Genomic DNA, 19,244 nt, shown 5'->3' with positions numbered 1-19,244 from the left:
ACTCAATCCATTACTCTATCGCTACCTGCCTACCATCATCGTCTGAATAATCGCTTTTGTGTCTCAATTTTTATCGGATGATGCTTTATTTTTTTTTTATAATTAGCTACCAGGACTGGATTACTTGTGCTAGAAGTAAAGCCCAATCCTTCGTACACCGCTCTGGCGTAGTTGGTAAAGCAGTCGGTCTTAACAGTGTCTCTCTAGTCCGATGGCCATGGGTTCCAATCCGCCCAGGCTTACCTTTTTAAGTAATTAAAACAAATGGAGCAAATAAGTTAATAAGTGAAAATTAGAAGTACATCTTGCGTCACTCACTGTGGTGTAGTGGGCATGCCCATGGTGCGTTGATCCAGAAACATGGGTTCGACACCAGCTTATCGGACTGTCGACTACGTACTTTTATTAGTAAAAATTAAAATTGAAGAAAAAATAAAATAGTAGTGTTAAACTCATATTAAGAGTGTAAACGGGGGGACTTACCTCAGGGGGGCAGGCGTCTGTGATGTACGCTCGGAACCAAAGTTCGAGTCCCGAAGAGGTTGTAAACGGTGAAAGTTGTAGAGGTGGGGCGGCGCCGTAGGCGCCGCGTTAAAACACTAGGAATGAGCCTCCCGATGCGGCGGCGCCTGCGGCGCCGCATAAATACACTTGGAATGAGCACTAACGTAGAAAGAAGACTCTACCTTTTACTGAAATTTTCCATTTTTGGTGATTTTTTTTCCAAAGGGGTTTGTTTGGACTTAGTATATTTTTGACTCTTTCCCACTTATTATTATTATTATAGACACTTGTTTTTTATTGCCGTGTGATTCGTGTACAACAAGTTTAGACTCATACATACATACATCAACAAGGAAAAAAACTACGAGGAACTTTACCAGTTACAAATGGAAATGAAAACACATCAATAACGGAAACCAGATTACCAAAACATTGTAAAATAAACACTGAAGTATTTAAAAACTAAATGAGACTTGGTCGCTGAATGGACTCATACAGTAAATAACTTACGAAACAAAAATATATGAAAGACATATAGCGCAATTTATCACAGTTTTGGGGTCGGGACTTTTACATATGGGCGATCGGGCCTCGTTTTGAGTGAAGGGATGGAAATAACTTGCAAAATTTAAACGTTAACTTATAACGGAACAAAATATATATAAATATTTAAAGACATATCATAGTACGATTGATCACGGTTTTGGGGCCAGGGCTTTTACATATGCGCGACTGAGCCTTGTTCTGAGTGAGGGGATGGAAATAACTTGCAACGAAATAACGTTAACATGTAACTGACGGGACAAAATATAAAACATGAACCTATTGGGCTCGAATTTAACGCAAATTTTGTGGGCAATGCCGAAAATGCATAATGAGGAAAGAATACTGCATATGACATATAAAATTAAAGAATGTAAAATAAGTAAGGGACAAAACTATATAAAAATGCAAAAACATAAAATAATATTTATCACTGTTGGGCTCAAATTTAGCACAATCTTGGTGGGCAATGCATGCCGTTTCGGCGAATATGCATAATGAGAGAATACTGCTTATGACATATAATAAAATGCAAATAAGTAGCGGAATAAAATTATACAGAACATAAAATTACCATTGATTACTGTTTCTGGGCCCGTTTGTCTGGGACTTGGCGCAAATTAGGTTGGCAATGCCGTTTTGGCGAATATGTGAAAATGCATATTCAGGGGATATTGCTCATTATGACATATGAAAATAAAGAATGTTAAATAAATAGATAAATAACGGAACAATATTATATGAAAACGCAAAAGATTACTGTTTCAGGGCCTGTTGGACTCGAATTTAGCACAAATAAGGTGAGCAACAACAGTTTGGGTGTGTCATGCCGGGCTTCTTGTCTGGGATTTTGTTGGGAGCAAACGCAAAAAAAGCTCAAGAAATTTTCTAGTTGCAGCTACGCGCAAGATGTCTTCAATTGAGTGGGAAATGGAGGGAACTAGATCTTCTACAAGTATGCGCACCCCCAGTTAAATTTGGCGCAGAACCGAACTAGAAACCCAGGGCTTAGGGCTTTTGTATTTCTCGAGCTTAGCCTGCTGATCTCGAATCTAGTTTTGAAGAGAAGGCATGAAATACATACAAAAGACAGACTGAATGACGAACAACTAAAGACAAAAATATGTACCTAAAAACATCACGAACATTAATTAATCAGTTTTGTTGGCGTGGACGTTTGGAAGAAACATTGCCGTGCCGGGATTTCACATTTCTATGCTTGTATCTCTATGGAATGAAAGAACGGAAAATGTGGTGGCATAACGGCGAATACACTCAGGAATTTGGTTTGAGAGTGGGCTTAGTAGTTACTGGAAAGCTCTTACGTACCAATGACGGCTTGTCTTCAGTTATGCTCAGGGCAAAAGCAGTATGTTCCCCAGCTTTTTATTTTAGGAAGGTGTTTACAAAATCAAAGAGATGGGTGATTGGGCGGGGCGTTTAAATAACAAGACTTAAATTCAAACTTCAAATAAAACGTGAAGATGAAAAATATTATCAATTTGATAAAATCATTGCTGGTCAATGGTTAGTGGAGAATAATCGAAGAGAGCACGTGATGGCATGAAAATATTTGCAAATTGGACATAAATCACTATTTCGCGTGTCTTGGGTGTGGCAACCATGGCCAGTGACAGAAACCGTGGAAAATATCAATCATATAAAGTTTCAATAAAACAAATTTAAATTGGGAATAACTGAAACTCGTATTTTATCTCAATTCAATAATAGTCGTTATAAATTGTCAAACAAATATCAAGGGGGCGCATTTTAGACTTTGTCATGGGCGCCATTCTACATAGATATGACACTTCGTGCGAGGATTTTTATGGCAGATTGGACGTCAATGCAGAACTGGAAAAAACGGGATATCCACCCCCCAAACGTGGAAATCGTGAGAACCTGGTATCACGGAATTTATGAAAACCCCAAAACGATTGATCCAGTGCTGACATGGGCAAACTACAGCTCGCGGGCCAAATCCAGCCCGTTGGGTAATCAATCTGGGCCGCGACAACCGAAATAAAATTTTGATGTTTTAGATGGAAATAATTCAATAAATTTGTTGAAATTGCGATTAAATTAAATTTTGACACGAGGCTTATTGTTTTTCACCTTTTTGAATATTTTTCATAATATGTAACTTCACACTAACATGGCCCGCCAATCCAGGTGGGCAATTTTTTTGACCTTTGATCGAAAAATCTAGACCACACCTTATCTAGTGGTTATGGCCTCTGCGTAATAGGGGCAGCTTGTATGAGTACTGACAACAGAATATGAAATTCAAACGATAAATAAAAAGACATTAACATTATAACAAACTGGAGAAGAAAATTTAAAATGTAATAAAGTGGCAAATCATCTTAAGAACAAGCGTCTTTGTTTTGTTTGTTCAGGAAACCTGAAAAAGAAAGAATACTGTAAGTCTTCACTTTATGAATTTCAGAATCAATGTTTAAACAAGTAATGGTTAAGGATGGACATTTTCGAATACCTGATGATTTCAGAAACGAATTTCGAATAATTGGGAAAATTGTATGTAACTTTCTTATTGTATCAGGTCCCCCATACACACAAATTACTGAAAACCTAGTTTACATTACTCAGGCAGATTGTTGAGCCTGCACACACAATGTCACGTGTCACCTGCACAACAACACGTTCTGTCAATAACTAATTACTGCTATCTCAGACTTACAAATATATCATTCTCAAGCTTTAGAGACATTCGATTTCGGACTATTATTTATTTTTAAATCTGAGGGCTTGTTCTAGATTTTCTAACATTTTACGTCACACCTGCATGGCCCACCCCTTCCTTAGCCTGTATTTTTAAATATTGAAGGTAATAAAATATCGCTATATGGTTATGAAGTCCAAAATACCTAACTGCTAAGTTTGACCGTAACAACGTCTTGAGGTTTTATTAGGCGTTTCAAGCTACGAAAATAAATACTCGTGTAGTATGTGCACAAAGACGGCGGACACTGGAACGCGGTATGTATACCAGGTTATGCCATAATTTCAGCTACAGAAACGACAGGAGTCACTTGGCTAGTCCCCGAACTCGTAATAAAACTAAAATAAGGAAAATTGAAATAAAATTATGCCCTAACCTGGTACACATACAACGTCCCGATGTCCGCCATCTTGGTCCGCATAGTTCAGGAGTACCCTTTTTGTCAATTTGCTAAATATCAAGGGAAATTTAATCTTATTTTTAACTCACCTTTAGATATCTCGTTTCGTTCTTGAAGTGTTTCATATTCTCTGCATTCGCCTATATAAAAAAATACATGTCATATATACGTTTGGGTGCAGTATGTTCCCAGCTTTCTATCTCGATAGGGGGGACGGGGACATTTTCACATTTAGGGGGGTGGTAGAAATATTAGGGATAAAACTATTTGTAATTTATAAAAATGTATCTGACTGATCATCTTCGCCGGTATAAGAGTCACTTTCTAAATATTCAAATACAGCTTTATTTACTTATGAATTGAAGTATGGTGTCACACCTGAGAATCAGGGGGTGTAGGGAAATCACTGAATATGTTGCTACTCCCCAACGATCGGTATCTGCCCAAGAGCAGTGTTCTAAACTTAGAGTCGCGATTGGAGTCGTCAACCTCTGAGTCTGATTGGCTGAAAAATAGGTCACATGTCTGGAAATGTTTTGTCGTCGTCTGACATTTTTATCTCACACGAAGGCGGCTCCGTTTTGCGCGAAATCTCGCCTTTTATTTACGTTGTGGAAAAGTAATTTCAGTGTATTTTGAGAGTGATTTTCAGCTTTATCCAAATCGAGTTTTCCGAAATATCGTCTGGTTTCTTCGATTGGTAGTGTAATTATACGTTTTCGGAATCGCAAAGCCCTCTAACAACATATGTTTTAGGTTCATGTAAGATAATTTTCCTACTCTATGTGAACTTTGTGTTTCCACGATTGTAAATTTTAAAAAATTGTAAATTTTGATAAATATCACTGAAAATGTATAATGACAGACCCGATGACGACCCACAGCCCGTCGATCGACGTATAGTAAAGAGAATAGTTTCTACGTAGGTTTGTAAAACATGTGGATTGCAAAGAAAGACCGTACCACGGGGCGAACATAATTATCAATCTTGGCACGGATAAATAGCCAAATGGTGGTCAGTCGAAGACATAACAAATTTACTTTCTTTCAACTAGTTTTATCACTAATGCCAAGATATTTTTCCCCTTATACTGAATTTATAAATTTGCCTTCCCCATAAAAAACGAGGAGCAACTCTACAACCAAATACAAATCCCAATACATTCCCCTCTTGAAGATATTTGTAAATCCCTTTTTACACAAATATACCATAACCAAGCGCACTCCAACTCAACCCGTCACACTTTCACCAAAAGAAAACACAAAAATGACCATCAGCAACAATATATTTCCACACATAATAAGAAAAAGCTTAATAAATTTTTTGTAGGAGAAAGAGGGGGGGGGGGGGGGATATGGGGGTCATGAACCCTCAGGACCTTCAGTAAGAGTTTTCAACGATAGGACATTACTGTAGGATAGATGCCCCTACCCCCCAAAAAAATCAGTTAATTTTGGAAAGGCACACTATTGTAGGATAAACTGGGCACCATTCGGCCATGCAGGGATTTGGGATGATGCATTTAGTGTATTATGACAGTGAAATCATGAATTATTCTTTACAATTTTGCTGAGAGCCTCATTACCAGGCAAACCACTGTGGGTTATGCTTGAAAGATAGGTAATTGCTTTTTATTGCAATCCAGCCAGAAAGGGGTCGTATTCCAGAATCATTTTTTAAAATGATGGCTTCAACAAAAAAATTAGGAATTAACACGATCTTCAGGTAAAAAAAAAAACAAGCGGTGATTAGAAGTTTTCGTCCGAACGGACTTGAATATTTTTTAGTTTTCTATTATTGAACACGTTTAACATAACGATCGTTTGAAAATTTTGTTGTTATTGTTATTTGTCTCCATCATCTTTGAAAAATCGCTTTTCTCTTCGAATACTGGACCAATTGCTTTGAAATTTTCAGTGGTTAAAGATAAAATTTTTCTCCAGAAGGGTATTACTTTTTTTTTGCTATGACATTATCAAAATTATTGCCATTGGGTGGCGCTACGTGTCCATATATTTGAGCATAGCTCTCTTGTTACTATAATACTGATTTATAGGTGCTCCCGTTGTATACGTAACAGGGCATTTTCCCTTAGGATAATTTGCTTTGCTTTGCTTTGTACACTTTTGAAGCGTCGATTTATGAGCAAATCACTAGCTGAGGATCTAATAAAGGTTGAAGAAGTGCAAATACTGAGTTTCAAAATGGCAAAGGGTGAGATTCAATGGAAAATTTTAGAAAACATTGAGCTGAGAACTTCCTGAAACCTTCTAGAAATATAGAGAAGAATTGCTATTATTTGGTATAGTTTAAGTCTTAAGACTATAAAAAAATGTGAAAACAATAATTGCAAAAACCAAACAAATTAAAAGTGAAAAAGTAAATCTGTGGTGAAACACACAAATATGTAACTCAGTGGTCGGCAAACTGTGGGCCGCCTAGCATTTTCTAATAAATTTCAATGATCGCAGTGATATACAAAAAAGTTCAATAAATCCAACATATCAATTATTGCCGAATGGTTTGTTCATATATCAAACAATTGTACTTTTCATTAATTACAACTAAACAAATTAATTGCCCATTAACAAGTTTATAAAATGGTTAAATTGAAACATTTTGGCAAAATCTTGACAAAGGCATGCTAGTCTGACTTTAATGCGATGGTTGTTTGGGATTGAAACCTGTTTTATTTTACTATTTGGGTCTCACTAAAAACGAAATAAATATTCAAACACAGGTGCTCCAGAAGTAAGTGAACCAAGATAGCGGACACCGGAACGTAGTATGTGTACCAGGATAGGGTTAGGCTATAATTTCAGGTACAAATACTACGGGAGTCACTTGGAAAAGAACTAAAATAAGGAAAATTGGAATAAAATTATGGCCTAAACTTGGAACACATACTACGTTCCGGTGTGCCATCTTGGTTCACATACTTCGGGAGCACCAAAAATTGAATGTGAATACACCCATAGAATTAAAAATCAAAGCAACAAACCGCTGTGATGAATTACAATTCCACAACCAAAACAATCAATTGGTGCCGCATCCAGGTAATTCAGGGGCGTCAGGAGTTTCCAAAGGGGAATGGGGTCTGAAATTTCCAATTGCAAAGTTAAACTAACGGGCCCAGCCAGGAGCCTGAAAACATAGGTTTCCAAGATTCTTTAGGGTCTAAACCGGGTAGGGCAATTACTTACTGAGTGGGCCAGTCACAAATAATAATTTGGAACTACAGCTTATTTACAACAGGTAGGCTAACGTTTATATAATAATAAGAAGCACAAAGTAACAATCGCGGTCATTATGACATTATTTTAATCAATCTTTTCAACAGAATTTCATTATCCATTAAACTATAATCATATTTTCGGCAGACACAAGTGGGCCGATCCGACCCGCTGGCCATAATTTGCCCACCCCTGACCTGTCATGTATGATACAAAGAAATGTTTTCTTTTTCACATTTTAAAAAGGGGGTCCCGATCCCCAGAACACCCTGGCTGCGGCTCTGTGCAAATCGCTAGGATCACAGTTGATTACCCTACATGGGTTAGCTGTATCAAATGTGGGGAAAACTTTGTGCAGAGGATTGAAAAAATTGAAAAATATAAATGTAAACACTGAACTTATTATTCTTTCACTTTTCTGGTATAGTTTCTGTTTCCTCCTGAAAAAGGGGAAGAAATTACATGAATTGCTGGATAAATGATGAATAAAAGAATTTGCTCAAAGCAAAGTAACGCTCACTCACTTAAAATTAAATGAAATTCACTCAGAAGCAAAATGGGAAAATTTCAATAAACAGGTACAATATTTCAGTTAATCAGAACTGGTCAGAAAAATCTTTAACTTGCCAGGAAGGACTTATTCTGGCAGGACATGCTTCATTGACTATTTGTTTAGGATACGGTTGGATCATACAAAAGCTGTGTCACAACACACACTGGGCGTCAATGCTACAAGAGTTCAAGCGACTTATGCAACCAATCAATCATGTCTTAATTTATGGTAAGAGTGAACTCTAGTGACCACAACTCCTGGTTAGAGCTGGACATTTTCAAATATAATGATGATCAGAATCGAATCGAATATTTTATTCGAATCTCGAATACTTGGGAGTTAATATTATGCTATTTTTTGTACATACATCACTAAGACCGATTGCTGAGCGTTCACACGCAATAAGACAAAAGTTTTATCAATAATTTAGAATTGCGATGTGAATTAGCTTCAATAAAAAAAATGAGAAATTCACCCAAACCATTGATGGAAAGAAAAAAAAACAAGATGGCGGCAATTCGAAATTTTGCTCTAAACAGATTCGAACATTTTACTATTTGATTTGAAAGGCCCAGCCCTACTCTGGGTGGTTGACCATATATATATCGGCATAAAAACACCTTATGATGGGACTTTATTTCACAGACAAAAGCACAAAGTCCAAACCTTTTCGAATAAACTTCAACATCGTCCTTGTGATCCGAGGCTTTGGATCGAACTCTGAAAATAAAATAATCTTTTTAAATTTAAGAATTCCCGATGAGAGAAGAGCTTGAAAACTGTGTGTCATGGAGCCACATGATACTGCCGAAGTATGTGAACCAAGATACGGACACTGGAACGTAGTATGTTGACCAGGTTGGGGCCATAATTTCAGGTATAAATACTAAGAGGGTCACTTGGCTAGTCCCCAAACTTGAAAGAGAACTAAAATAGGAAAAATTGGAATAAAATCATGACCTAGCCCTAACTTGGTACACATACTACGTTCCGATGTACGGCATCTTGGTTCACATACTAAGGGAGTACCCTAATATGTAACATAGAGTTTTGGGGTTTAATGAATTCAAGCGTTTCAAACAAAAATGTGAATGTTGGAATTTCCTAAAAATATCAAAGAAATAGGTTTTATTTAATCTGGTATTTAATCATACAGGGTGGTTCCCAGAAAAAACAAAATATTTGTCAAATTACAAAGAATACCTTTTACAAAGTTTTTTTAAGGCATATGTTATATTACATTCATAGATGCTCGAAATGCCGTCCGTGCACTTCAGTTGTGTAGCGTTGTGAAAGTTAATTTGTGGGATATCGTTCCAATTCAACTTATTCGCATTATATTCGTGATCTCATCTGACTTTCAAATTTCCCACTTTTGCCCCCTGTGGTTTGAAGCAATATTCACCAAATATTTCATTAAAAAGTTACAGGAGAGGAAAGTCAATTCCTATGACCAAAAAAGCTTCGGTGCTCGAGAAGCAATCAAGGACAAATCTTGACCGACTACTGAGGTATCACTGTATTTGTTTCAAGCGAATTGTGGCAAAGGGGCAGTGAAAAAAGGATTTCATCTAAGACTTTTTAATATATAATACAATATCAAATTCCTACAAAAGTCCAAACCTTTTCGAATAAACTTCAACATCGTCCCCATGATCTGAGGCTTTGGGTCGAACTCTGAAAATAAAAATAAATTATTTTAAAATTTGAGACTACACTTTTAGCAACCCCCATTAGTTTGAGATTCAGATAATTTATCTCGTCATGCTAGAATCAATAAAAAGCAACAAAAGAAACATAGTAAACTAAAAACACAGGAAACATTGATTCGTAGCAATTGAGCAGGAGTCATCTATTCAGCGACACCTTGTTGCTGTATTACAGCGTCAAATATAGCAATGAAGCATATAAAAAAAATAGAATTACCTTCGAAAATACACGAATCATGGAAAAACAACAATAGATTTTAAATAAATCAGAACTGCCAATACAATTCATTCGGAAATTCACCAAATATTTCAATAAAAAGTTAGAGGAGAGGAAAGGCAATTCTTATGACCAGAAATGCTTCAGTGCTCGAACAAATCGGTAGTCGAACAACAATCCAGAACAAATAATGACAGATACAAATGTTATCAAACAATCATGTCTAAATAACTTTTCAGTGTGACCCCTAGTGATTGATCATTTGATCGTATATATTTTTGGCCAGGGGAGTGGGGTTGGAGATGGAAAAAAAAATGAGAATAAAGGCAATTTTCTGTATCATATATATCAATTTTTTTTGGCTTGAAACACACACTGTCCCTGCTAGCTGTTACAGTCTAACTTGGCGATTAGAAATTTCAGAACCCACCTTCGAACATTACTGCAGGAGCAAAAAAACACACAAAAGTCCGAACCTTTTTCGAATAAACCTCAACATGATCTACGTAGTCTGTGGCGGCTTCAGGTCGAAATCTAGAAAATAAAAACAATTATTTAAGAGTTGGAATGACTAAAAAGCAATCTGTGTGTCACGGAGGTGCACGGAGATGTGTGCTGTAGAGCAGGGCTACTCAACTGGCGGACCAGTGTCCGAATCCGGACCTTCTGAGCAGTGGATTCGGACTAGAGGTAAGATTGGGCCCAAAAATTCCTGCCCGGCCTGACCTATGTCCGTGGGTATTAAACCAGACCGAGTCCGACTAATAAACTGGTTTTGCAGGCCTGAACCCGAAGCAAACCTGAAATTTCATATTTTATTTGAGAATTCATTGAATTGTCATTGCAAGAGTTTAGTACAGTATGTGTCGTGTTGATGACGCAACTTCTGTTTTTTGCAGACCACGGTCTCTCGTGGCCATAACACAACCGAAACGCCTAATTTAAAAAAAAAACGTCAGCGATATAGAAGCTTGACCCGAATGTAATGATTGACATTTCAGGCCCGACCCGGCCCGAATTTTGAGTCGGGCTCCGGCTTCAGATCTTAGCCCTAATTCGAACCGCACCTATTCTTTATTTTAGATCATTGGCCCCACTCTGGAAGTTTCATTTTATAAAATGACATTTATTGTTTAAAGGTTATTTTATGATGTATGTATGGGTAGTATGTGCGTCTTTGATGACAGTTAGAATAGTTTATGAGGGCCCTTTTTATGTCACTGTGAGGTAATTTTTGAATGACGCAGTCAGGTTGCAGGTGGGGGTTAGGATCGATGATTATTATTTTGCCCCCACTACTGCACTAGAAGTACAAAACTACACTAGACTGCTAGACCCGCCCGATTTTTGAGAAAAGGAGAATTTTAGTGCCTTTATGGTCCTTAAAATAAGGTATGTGATTATCCAGGTACCGGTACCGGTATCATTATGAAATATTTAAACAATTACCTTAACCCTCTAAATCACTTTGTCTCGCTGTGGGTGTTCAGTTCTGAAAACATCAGCTTTCCAATACGATGTTAACATGTATGAATCACTATTAGGATATCAATAAACAATGATTTACGGTACCTGCTGTATGAAAAAAAGCAAGTTATAAGAGTGGAGGCTAACTCGCCATGCGACGGCTGTTAACGGGTTAGCCTGCAACTGTGCGAGCGCTCTTCTTGTAATGGGAGGTGGAAAGATGGCTGATTATGAATGTTAATAGATAATTAGATGCTTCGAACCATCCCCAGTGTTCGGTGAGTGAGAACCCTGCCTCTTGCAGTGTAAAAAAAACTTTTCTGCATCATACATAGCAATTTTTAACACCATTGTGAATCCAGCGGAAAATATTCTGCAGTTTTCAACCGGTTCCCACGCGGAATGAAACAAATTTCAATAATATTTCTTATGAAGAAACGGGTCCTACGCGGAATTAAAAACTCGAAGTAATAGTTTAAGCACATTCGGCTGGTAGTGTTAATTATAAAATACATAAATGTACATCACAAGACGTAGAATCACAAAATAGCATAAGAAAACGTTTGCACGAGGATACGAGGACGAATTCGAATATAATTCGCAAAGTGCCAACTACTTATAAGGGCCATTCCAAGCAAAAGTTGAATTCCATCAATTTTTTAAAAAGTGTAGTGAAAGTATTTTTTTTTATTTTTGATATCAAAAGACATTGGAATTTTATTGGACTGCATTCATTTTATCGAACAATTTTTAAAATTTCACTCAGGTTCGTGATGGTTTATAAAAATTGGCCTGAAATGTAGAAATTTTGTTATAATTGACATATTTTGTGATGATTCCTGACACAAAGTGTTTGATAGTGTGGTACAGTTATGTTAGTGCATGGTGGATTTGCCGTCCTGTGGTGTCACGCTATATTTTATTATATTTTTTTTATCTACTAAGTAAGTCTTGGGTGTAACTTTTGTGCAATTTTTTACATATTCAATAAAGCAACTGATTGGACAATGAAACAAAACATGTAGCTGAAAATGTGAAAATATATTGCATCCAACAACATGCTAAATTTCTGGAATTGTCTTGTAGTGTCACTTGGAATAGCCCATAACAGTAAATATTAATTGTATAGGTTGTTAGAAGTATTATATATAATATGAAGTAGGAACGAAACGAGTCTTCACGAGGTACCGCACTTCTAATTTTAACCAAAAATTTGATTTTTAAAATGTTTGAATTTCATAAGTCGACGCCTAATTCGAATAAGTTACTCTTTTTGCCAACAACTTTTGACAACGATTTCGATTACATGTACGCTATAAGTCAAGTGTCTAACACCAGGAAATGATTAACAGTGGAATGAGATTTAAAAAATGTGGGCTTTCAAAAATTGACCAAAATCAGATTTTGTCAACTGACTTAACACTTGCTACATAAAATCAGTGTGTGTGTTGTATGAAAGTACAATTTTCAACAATTTAAGTCTTTTGCGCCAGAAAATTTAAACAAAACCCTCTTATGTGCCTATAGTACTCTCTTTGGGGACTTCACACAAAATCAATTAAAAATGGGAAATTTCAGGCAGAATTGTCGAATTTTTGAATTGACTTTGTTGTGTGATTGGCATAATCCTTTGTCCACGTCGATTTTCTCCGCTGATACCTTTGCTATTTTGTCGGCGACTTTGTTACCCTGAATGCCGACAATGTCCTGGAGCCCATAGTAATGTGATTTTGCATCCTAGTTCCTGTAACTCAAAAAGTCTGAATATATGAAAATAAATTACTAATTTTATCCGAGTTATTATCTTGTGTCACTGACTTGTGTTACGTTAAAATAAATTTTAACCATTACGTGATAACTTCCCAGCAACTCACAATGTCGTTAACACTTTGTGCGACATCAGAAGAGGCTATTGTTAAATCCAATATTGAGTAAGTATTTATTTTGTTATGGGATAAATTTATGCTAGTCTAGTGGGACAAGAGGTTCAGTACTACTAAATCTGTGCTGTCAATAGCTTCAACAAGAGCTATTCCTGATTGACAAATATAACGATAAGCAATATGCCTAATTCTATTCCATCAGATAATGTTCGATTGCTTGCTGACAATAGCGTTCTATGGCACATTGGGCTTAAAACTGAAGATTTAACGTTTCCTCTCATAACTCATTGGATTGTTTTCAGTCCTGGTGCATCCAATGAAGTTTCCAAATCTCGGTCACAAATCAATCGTTGTATTCTTCGCCCGAAAAATTACCATCAATTACGCATAAACAGAGTAATAATACCAGTCAGGAAGTAAAATACTTTTGGAGTCTATTTCTACTGGTCAGGAATGAAGTAATATTATAGACTCGGCTGTGTGGCGCATTGTGTTAAGCGTTAGGAATACGCTCGCCACCGCATCTCTGATTACCCTTCGTGGGTTCGCATGTTCGAATCCCATGCGGGGATGATCATGTGCGAAAGGATTGCTGGCCTCCTCGCCAGCGTAGGGTGGTTCACGTAACCGCTGGTCGGTTACGGCTTCCTCCACCATCAAGTCCCTGCTTCTGAAAACAAATACCTGGCTAACTAATCCCATATCTGACCTGGACCAGTAACCGGACGAGAGTGCGTGGTTTGCCATATGATTAAGCTGTCTTAGCGGCTTTCCTCTCCCCGGGATAAATATGTAAATCCTTTCTTCCTACATTGGAATATATTTTCGTAGTTTCTTAAATTAAAAGAGACATATGGACTAGGTTGTACAAAAATGGGTACTCAATACTCATGTAGTATGTGAACCAAGATGGCGGACACTGGTGTTTGGTATGAGTACCAGATAAGGTTTGGCCATATTTTCATGTACAAATAGTACGGAATTCACTTGGCTAGTACCCGAACTCCTAATAGAGGTAAAATGAGGAAAATTGGAATAAAATTATGGCCTAATCATAACTTGGTACACATACGTTCACGTGTCCGCTATCTTTGTTCACATACTTCTGGAGTACCAAAATAAAGCTTATAAGTAGCAAAAGTATAAGAAATAGCTTTTAAATTAGAATTAATTGTAATAGAACAAATAGTATAATGAAAAAATACCAATACAAGAAACATAGCACCAAAGTAATTTCACAAAAAACATCTGGAAAACTTGCTAAAACGCATTTGACATGCTTTGATTTGTACTATTATCCATTTCATTATTATTCCATCCAATAGATACATTCGTTAAAAATAGAAATGAAGCTGAAACCAAACATTAAAAACAAAAATAAATAAAGAAACAGAACTCAGACCTTTACTCGCATTATGAGTTATTTAAACATTGATTTTATTTAGGTTTGTTCAAAGCAGCGGTTAATGTAACAATAGCTATAGGCAGTTTATTTATCTGCTGAACCGAGTTTAGAGATGAGGAAAAAGAGTTGACCTTTTGCCTTTATTCCCTTGGCTACCCCTTCATGTTTACTAAGGTTGAATGGCATAAAGTACACATTAACGATCACGCATTTGAGATTTATCGAAGAACAGCATATTTTTTCGCCGCACGAACAAAACGTCTGGTAACCGCTGTATTAGATTAGATTAATGCTATGCAACATTTTACGTGATATCTCGCCCCGAACTCCGTGAGAATTATATAGTTTTGATAACAAGTAAGCTTTCTTTAACAGATATTGGAATGCTTCGTACTGACTTCTATTATCACCATTTAAAATCTAAGACTTTGACTTCTATTTTGAAGTCATGATGGAGTTATTATGACGCCATTACTGAAGAGGGGGCTCATGAATGGCATAGTTTAAGGCCTTTTATTGCACTAAATCAGGGGAGTTCCAAGGTTGACGGCCTGGCGGGCCACACTATTATTTTGGATGTGTTCGCGAGCCACAATAGTTCCAAGAATAAGTAAACAGTGCAATACAAAAAATCTTACTATATCAACATTTAGTTTGCGATTTCAAACTCGTCATAACGGAGAAAGTGGCATAAGGAGAAAATGCCGTTTTAGATTGTCATCGACACAACTCGCAGACTTATCAAGCGAGCATCGTGGTATTTTCCTTTCCATATCCAGTCAAAAATCTGAATGAATTGGTCTGCTTTTTTTTTCAAAATCATGCTTACAAAAAAGATTATAAATAACTGCGGATTTATTGAATACCGAATTTGAGATATAAGGGGATAATTACTAAATAGTCAACCTAGGCTACGATTTTTGTTTTCTATGAAGCCAATTTTGTTATCATATATTCACGACCAAAAAGATATAAAGCCTGCTAACAATTTCTATTAGCCAAGTATATTATTCGATACTCAAGTAGCATGTGAACCAAGATGGCGGACATCGGAACGTAGCATAGTGTGTGTACTTGGTTAGAATTAGTTCATAATTACAAGTACAAATACTACGGGAGTCACTTAGTTAGTCTCCGAACACTTATTAAAACTAAAATAAAGAAAATTGGAATAAAAATATGTGCTAACACTAACCTGGTACACATACTACGTTTCGGTGTTCGCCATCTTGGTTCACATACTATGGGAGCGCCCATTGTTCAACTTTGCTGGTTGCCTCAGCTAGCCATAACACTAGTCAATTAAGAAACATTAGTGATGTAACAATATGTCAAAAGATTTTTTTTCTGGTTATTTTTATGAAAAAACAACACCAAATGCGATTTTTTGTTTACCATCTCGCAATGGCGACGCGGGCCACAGATAATGAAGTAGCCCGCGTGCCTGGGTTTGGACCACCCTGTACTACATGCTGGGATGCAAAAATACGTTTATCAACAAGAGAGCGACGGTTAAATAAATGGACACAAAGTTTGAAACGGAGTAATACGATCCACACATAAAAAAAAACTATTCCTTGAGCACAGAGAAAGCCTTCTCGCGAAAAATACAATCTTCATCCAATGAAACTTTCAAAGCAATTGGTTTACTCTAGTAGGAAAAGCTGGAAATATTGCTTTGAGAAAACATGAACCATAAACCTACGCTACCATCGGCCAAGGAAAACATGAAGGGGCCCCTGAAAATATATGGAATTATGGAGTCACATGACGCGACATTCACTAATCACTGAGCAAGGTTACTGGCAGTCACTCAGAAGTAAAGGAGACTCATGTCTGAGCTAGAGAAGTACCGATGTATCGGTATCGGCAATATCAGCCAATTTTTCGGTGTCGGTAGTTTTAAAAAAATAGGTTAGAACAGTGATTTACAAAGTGGGCGATATCGCCCCCCGATGGGCGAAAAATATACAAAAAGGGAGGAAAAGACGAAGGGGGCGATTTCGCAAAATCTGTTTTTGTTCGGCGGCTGGCGCTTCGTGCACTGGATTACTGTACTCTGCGCAGGTTTGAATCATGTGGGCGATAATCACACGCGAGAGGATTGCTGGACTCCTCCCCGCCGTGATGTAGTTCGCGTAGCCCAGGGGTCGGCAACCTACGGCCCGCGGGCCAGATCCGGCCCGCGACGCTTCACTGAATTATAGCGACAAAACGGCGGTTTTGACGATGAATTAATTTAAAATCTACGCTCGAGGGCTAGCTATACGTAACAGAATTCATTGTGAGACACGTGTAGACTAAATTATATTATATCCTAAGAAGTATATAATTCACAATTACTCGTTTAATGAGCTATAATGAGATTTAATTTGATTATATTTAGACAAAAGGCAAAACACAGAAAAGTTGATGCTGAGTGCAGGGGTTCAATAGCGCAGAAAATATTCAAATGAAGCTCTTTGAGATGCAATGCAATAAGGAAATAAAATTCATAATCAATTCGAGAGATGCATCACTGTTCGATTTTTATAAAAATCTCTATAAAAATTTGTCAGACCATACGAAAAAATTCACTTCGATGTTTGATAGTAAATATATATGTCCGCGAACAATTTTGATAATGAACATTTTAAAGAACAAGCAGAGAACTAGGATTAGTTATGCCCATTTAGAAAATGTTCCAATCTAGGTTTCATTCAGTGTGCCGCCAATGTCGAATAGCTATCAAGCGTGATGCAGGAACAAGACAGTGTCAAATTAAATGTCATTTTTAATTTTGTTCTTTTGGTATTTTTGGGAACCATTGAGTTAGAATACTGATATAGTAGGCTAAGCATTTATTTATTTTACCACCAACAGTAGCCAAATCCTATTAGTTTTCTAATTGAACACCGAGATTACTAGCGCCAGTGCTCAATGCATCTGAATCAATTAACGCATTTGGATCTCAAACATCTACTTCTTAATAAATATAATGTGTGTGTGATATTTCTTTTTTATACGGCAATAATGTGCACTACTAATAATGCACAAAGACTATTGTTTAAACCCGTCTGCACTGCACACTAAATAATTACATAGTATCGGAATATTGGTTACGCGCACTCAGGAGATTCATTTACAAGCAAATTTACGGGCGCTCAACAAGCGGTAAAGAAGACTCATCACTGACCAAAGTTGCGAGCAAAGTTACACTCTCAGAAGTAAAGAAGATCCAACACTGAGTACAGTTACGGGCACTCACTGAGTAGTAAAGAAGACTCATCACTGAGCAAAATTGCAGGAGCTCACTCAGGAGTGAAACGAGACTTATCTATGAGCAAAGTTGCAGGAACTCACTTTGAAGTAAAGGATACTCCTCTCTGACAAAGTTACGGGCACTCAATCAGAAGTAACAGTGACTCGTCTATAACTCTATAAGACTTATTCCTGACTCTGACTAATGTTATGCGCACTCACTCAAAAGTGAAGGATCTTCATCTCCCATTAAAGTTATGCGCGATCGATGAAATACTAAGACTAGTGAAACTATATAGTATAACGTGGAGATTGTAGTCTATTTTACAAACGAAAAAAGTGAAAAAAATATTTAAAACGGGGTGCAATTTTATTCAATTTTCTATTGAACTTGAACTCAGTTGACTGTATGCATTAGCATCAACAATAAAAATAATAAAAAATTCAATACCTTGGCATACATACACCTTATGATTCGATTATTGAAACTTTTTTATTAATTCTTCTTTTGTACTATCTAACCTGATATTGTTCATCCTTGATATAACTATTGGATCCCGATCTGCGACACCAACTGTTGAAGCATTGTTTGTAAACAAATCACGCATCGCTGCGTTATATTCTCTGACTGTTATAGGAGTGTTATCATCATGACTTGACTGACGTAGCCGAGAAGTCGGCGTTATTTGACTGATGTTGCAATAAATCAAGCTGGGAATTATTGAAGTGAACCCGCCTGCTTATTTTCAACTGAATGTTAAGACATGATAGACTATAATTCTGTGGTTCCCAAACTTTTCAGAGTTGGGACCCACTATTTATTACCACAGCTTATGGCGACCCATTTAACTTTTATGACATAACACAGAACACAGCAATGGCTAATCATCGTAAAACTATCGTGTTTCCTCGAGAATGAGACCTGGCCTGAAAATATGATAATAATTTGAATTTTCAAAATGATTTTAATTAAACCCTGACCTTGAAATAAATTTAAAATATGTGAGAGAAGAAAGATTCATTGGCCTGATGTGTGGGAATTGGCCTGAGGTAAGGTGAAGATTACACCACTATTCAAGATTGTGTGATATCACAATTATGATATTTGTCACTTGATTTTTGTATAGGAAATACAAATAAAAACAATGAATGTCGGTTTTCATATAATGTTTAGTAAAAAATCTTGTGATTTTCTACAATGTAATTTTATTTTTGATAAATGAATACAAAAGACCTCTTCCAAAAAAACATAGTGTTATTCTTCAAAAGAAAATAAATCTAAATCCTGTTTAAATTTCGGGGAAACACGGTAAGAAGTGCTGTACAGTGTACATAACTGCTATGCG

General features: G+C 36.8%; 1 protein-coding gene across 8 annotated transcripts; it reads right to left on the bottom strand.

Annotated features, from left to right (window-relative positions):
- Positions 1 to 2,767: 2,767 nt before the first annotated feature.
- On the bottom strand, positions 2,768 to 12,873 carry LOC120334057 (uncharacterized). Of its 8 annotated transcripts, none has more exons than XM_078109547.1 (7): positions 11,353 to 12,873; positions 10,334 to 10,437; positions 9,601 to 9,654; positions 8,644 to 8,697; positions 4,569 to 4,695; positions 4,280 to 4,330; positions 2,768 to 3,451 (listed from the first exon to the last, which is right to left on the bottom strand). In XM_078109547.1, the coding sequence occupies exons 2-6, from the start codon at positions 10,341 to 10,343 to the stop codon at positions 4,312 to 4,314; spliced, it is 264 nt and encodes an 87-aa protein (XP_077965673.1). In that variant the 5' UTR covers positions 10,344 to 10,437; positions 11,353 to 12,873; the 3' UTR covers positions 2,768 to 3,451; positions 4,280 to 4,311. The 8 variants fall into 8 exon arrangements, 6 of the variants coding, with proteins under 6 accessions (XP_077965673.1, XP_077965670.1, XP_077965674.1 ...); XM_078109544.1 differs by having other exon boundaries at positions 10,380 to 10,437; XM_078109548.1 differs by lacking the exon at positions 4,569 to 4,695 and adding an exon at positions 7,824 to 7,864 and having other exon boundaries at positions 10,380 to 10,437; positions 11,353 to 12,870.
- Between the last annotated feature and the right edge of the window lie 6,371 nt (positions 12,874 to 19,244).

The sequence above is a fragment of the Styela clava genome, chromosome 15 (assembly GCF_964204865.1).
Source record: "Styela clava chromosome 15, kaStyClav1.hap1.2, whole genome shotgun sequence".
Lineage (NCBI taxonomy): Eukaryota > Metazoa > Chordata > Ascidiacea > Stolidobranchia > Styelidae > Styela > Styela clava.
Note: the sequence above shows the minus strand (reverse complement) of the source record. Positions and strands in the feature narration are given on the sequence as shown.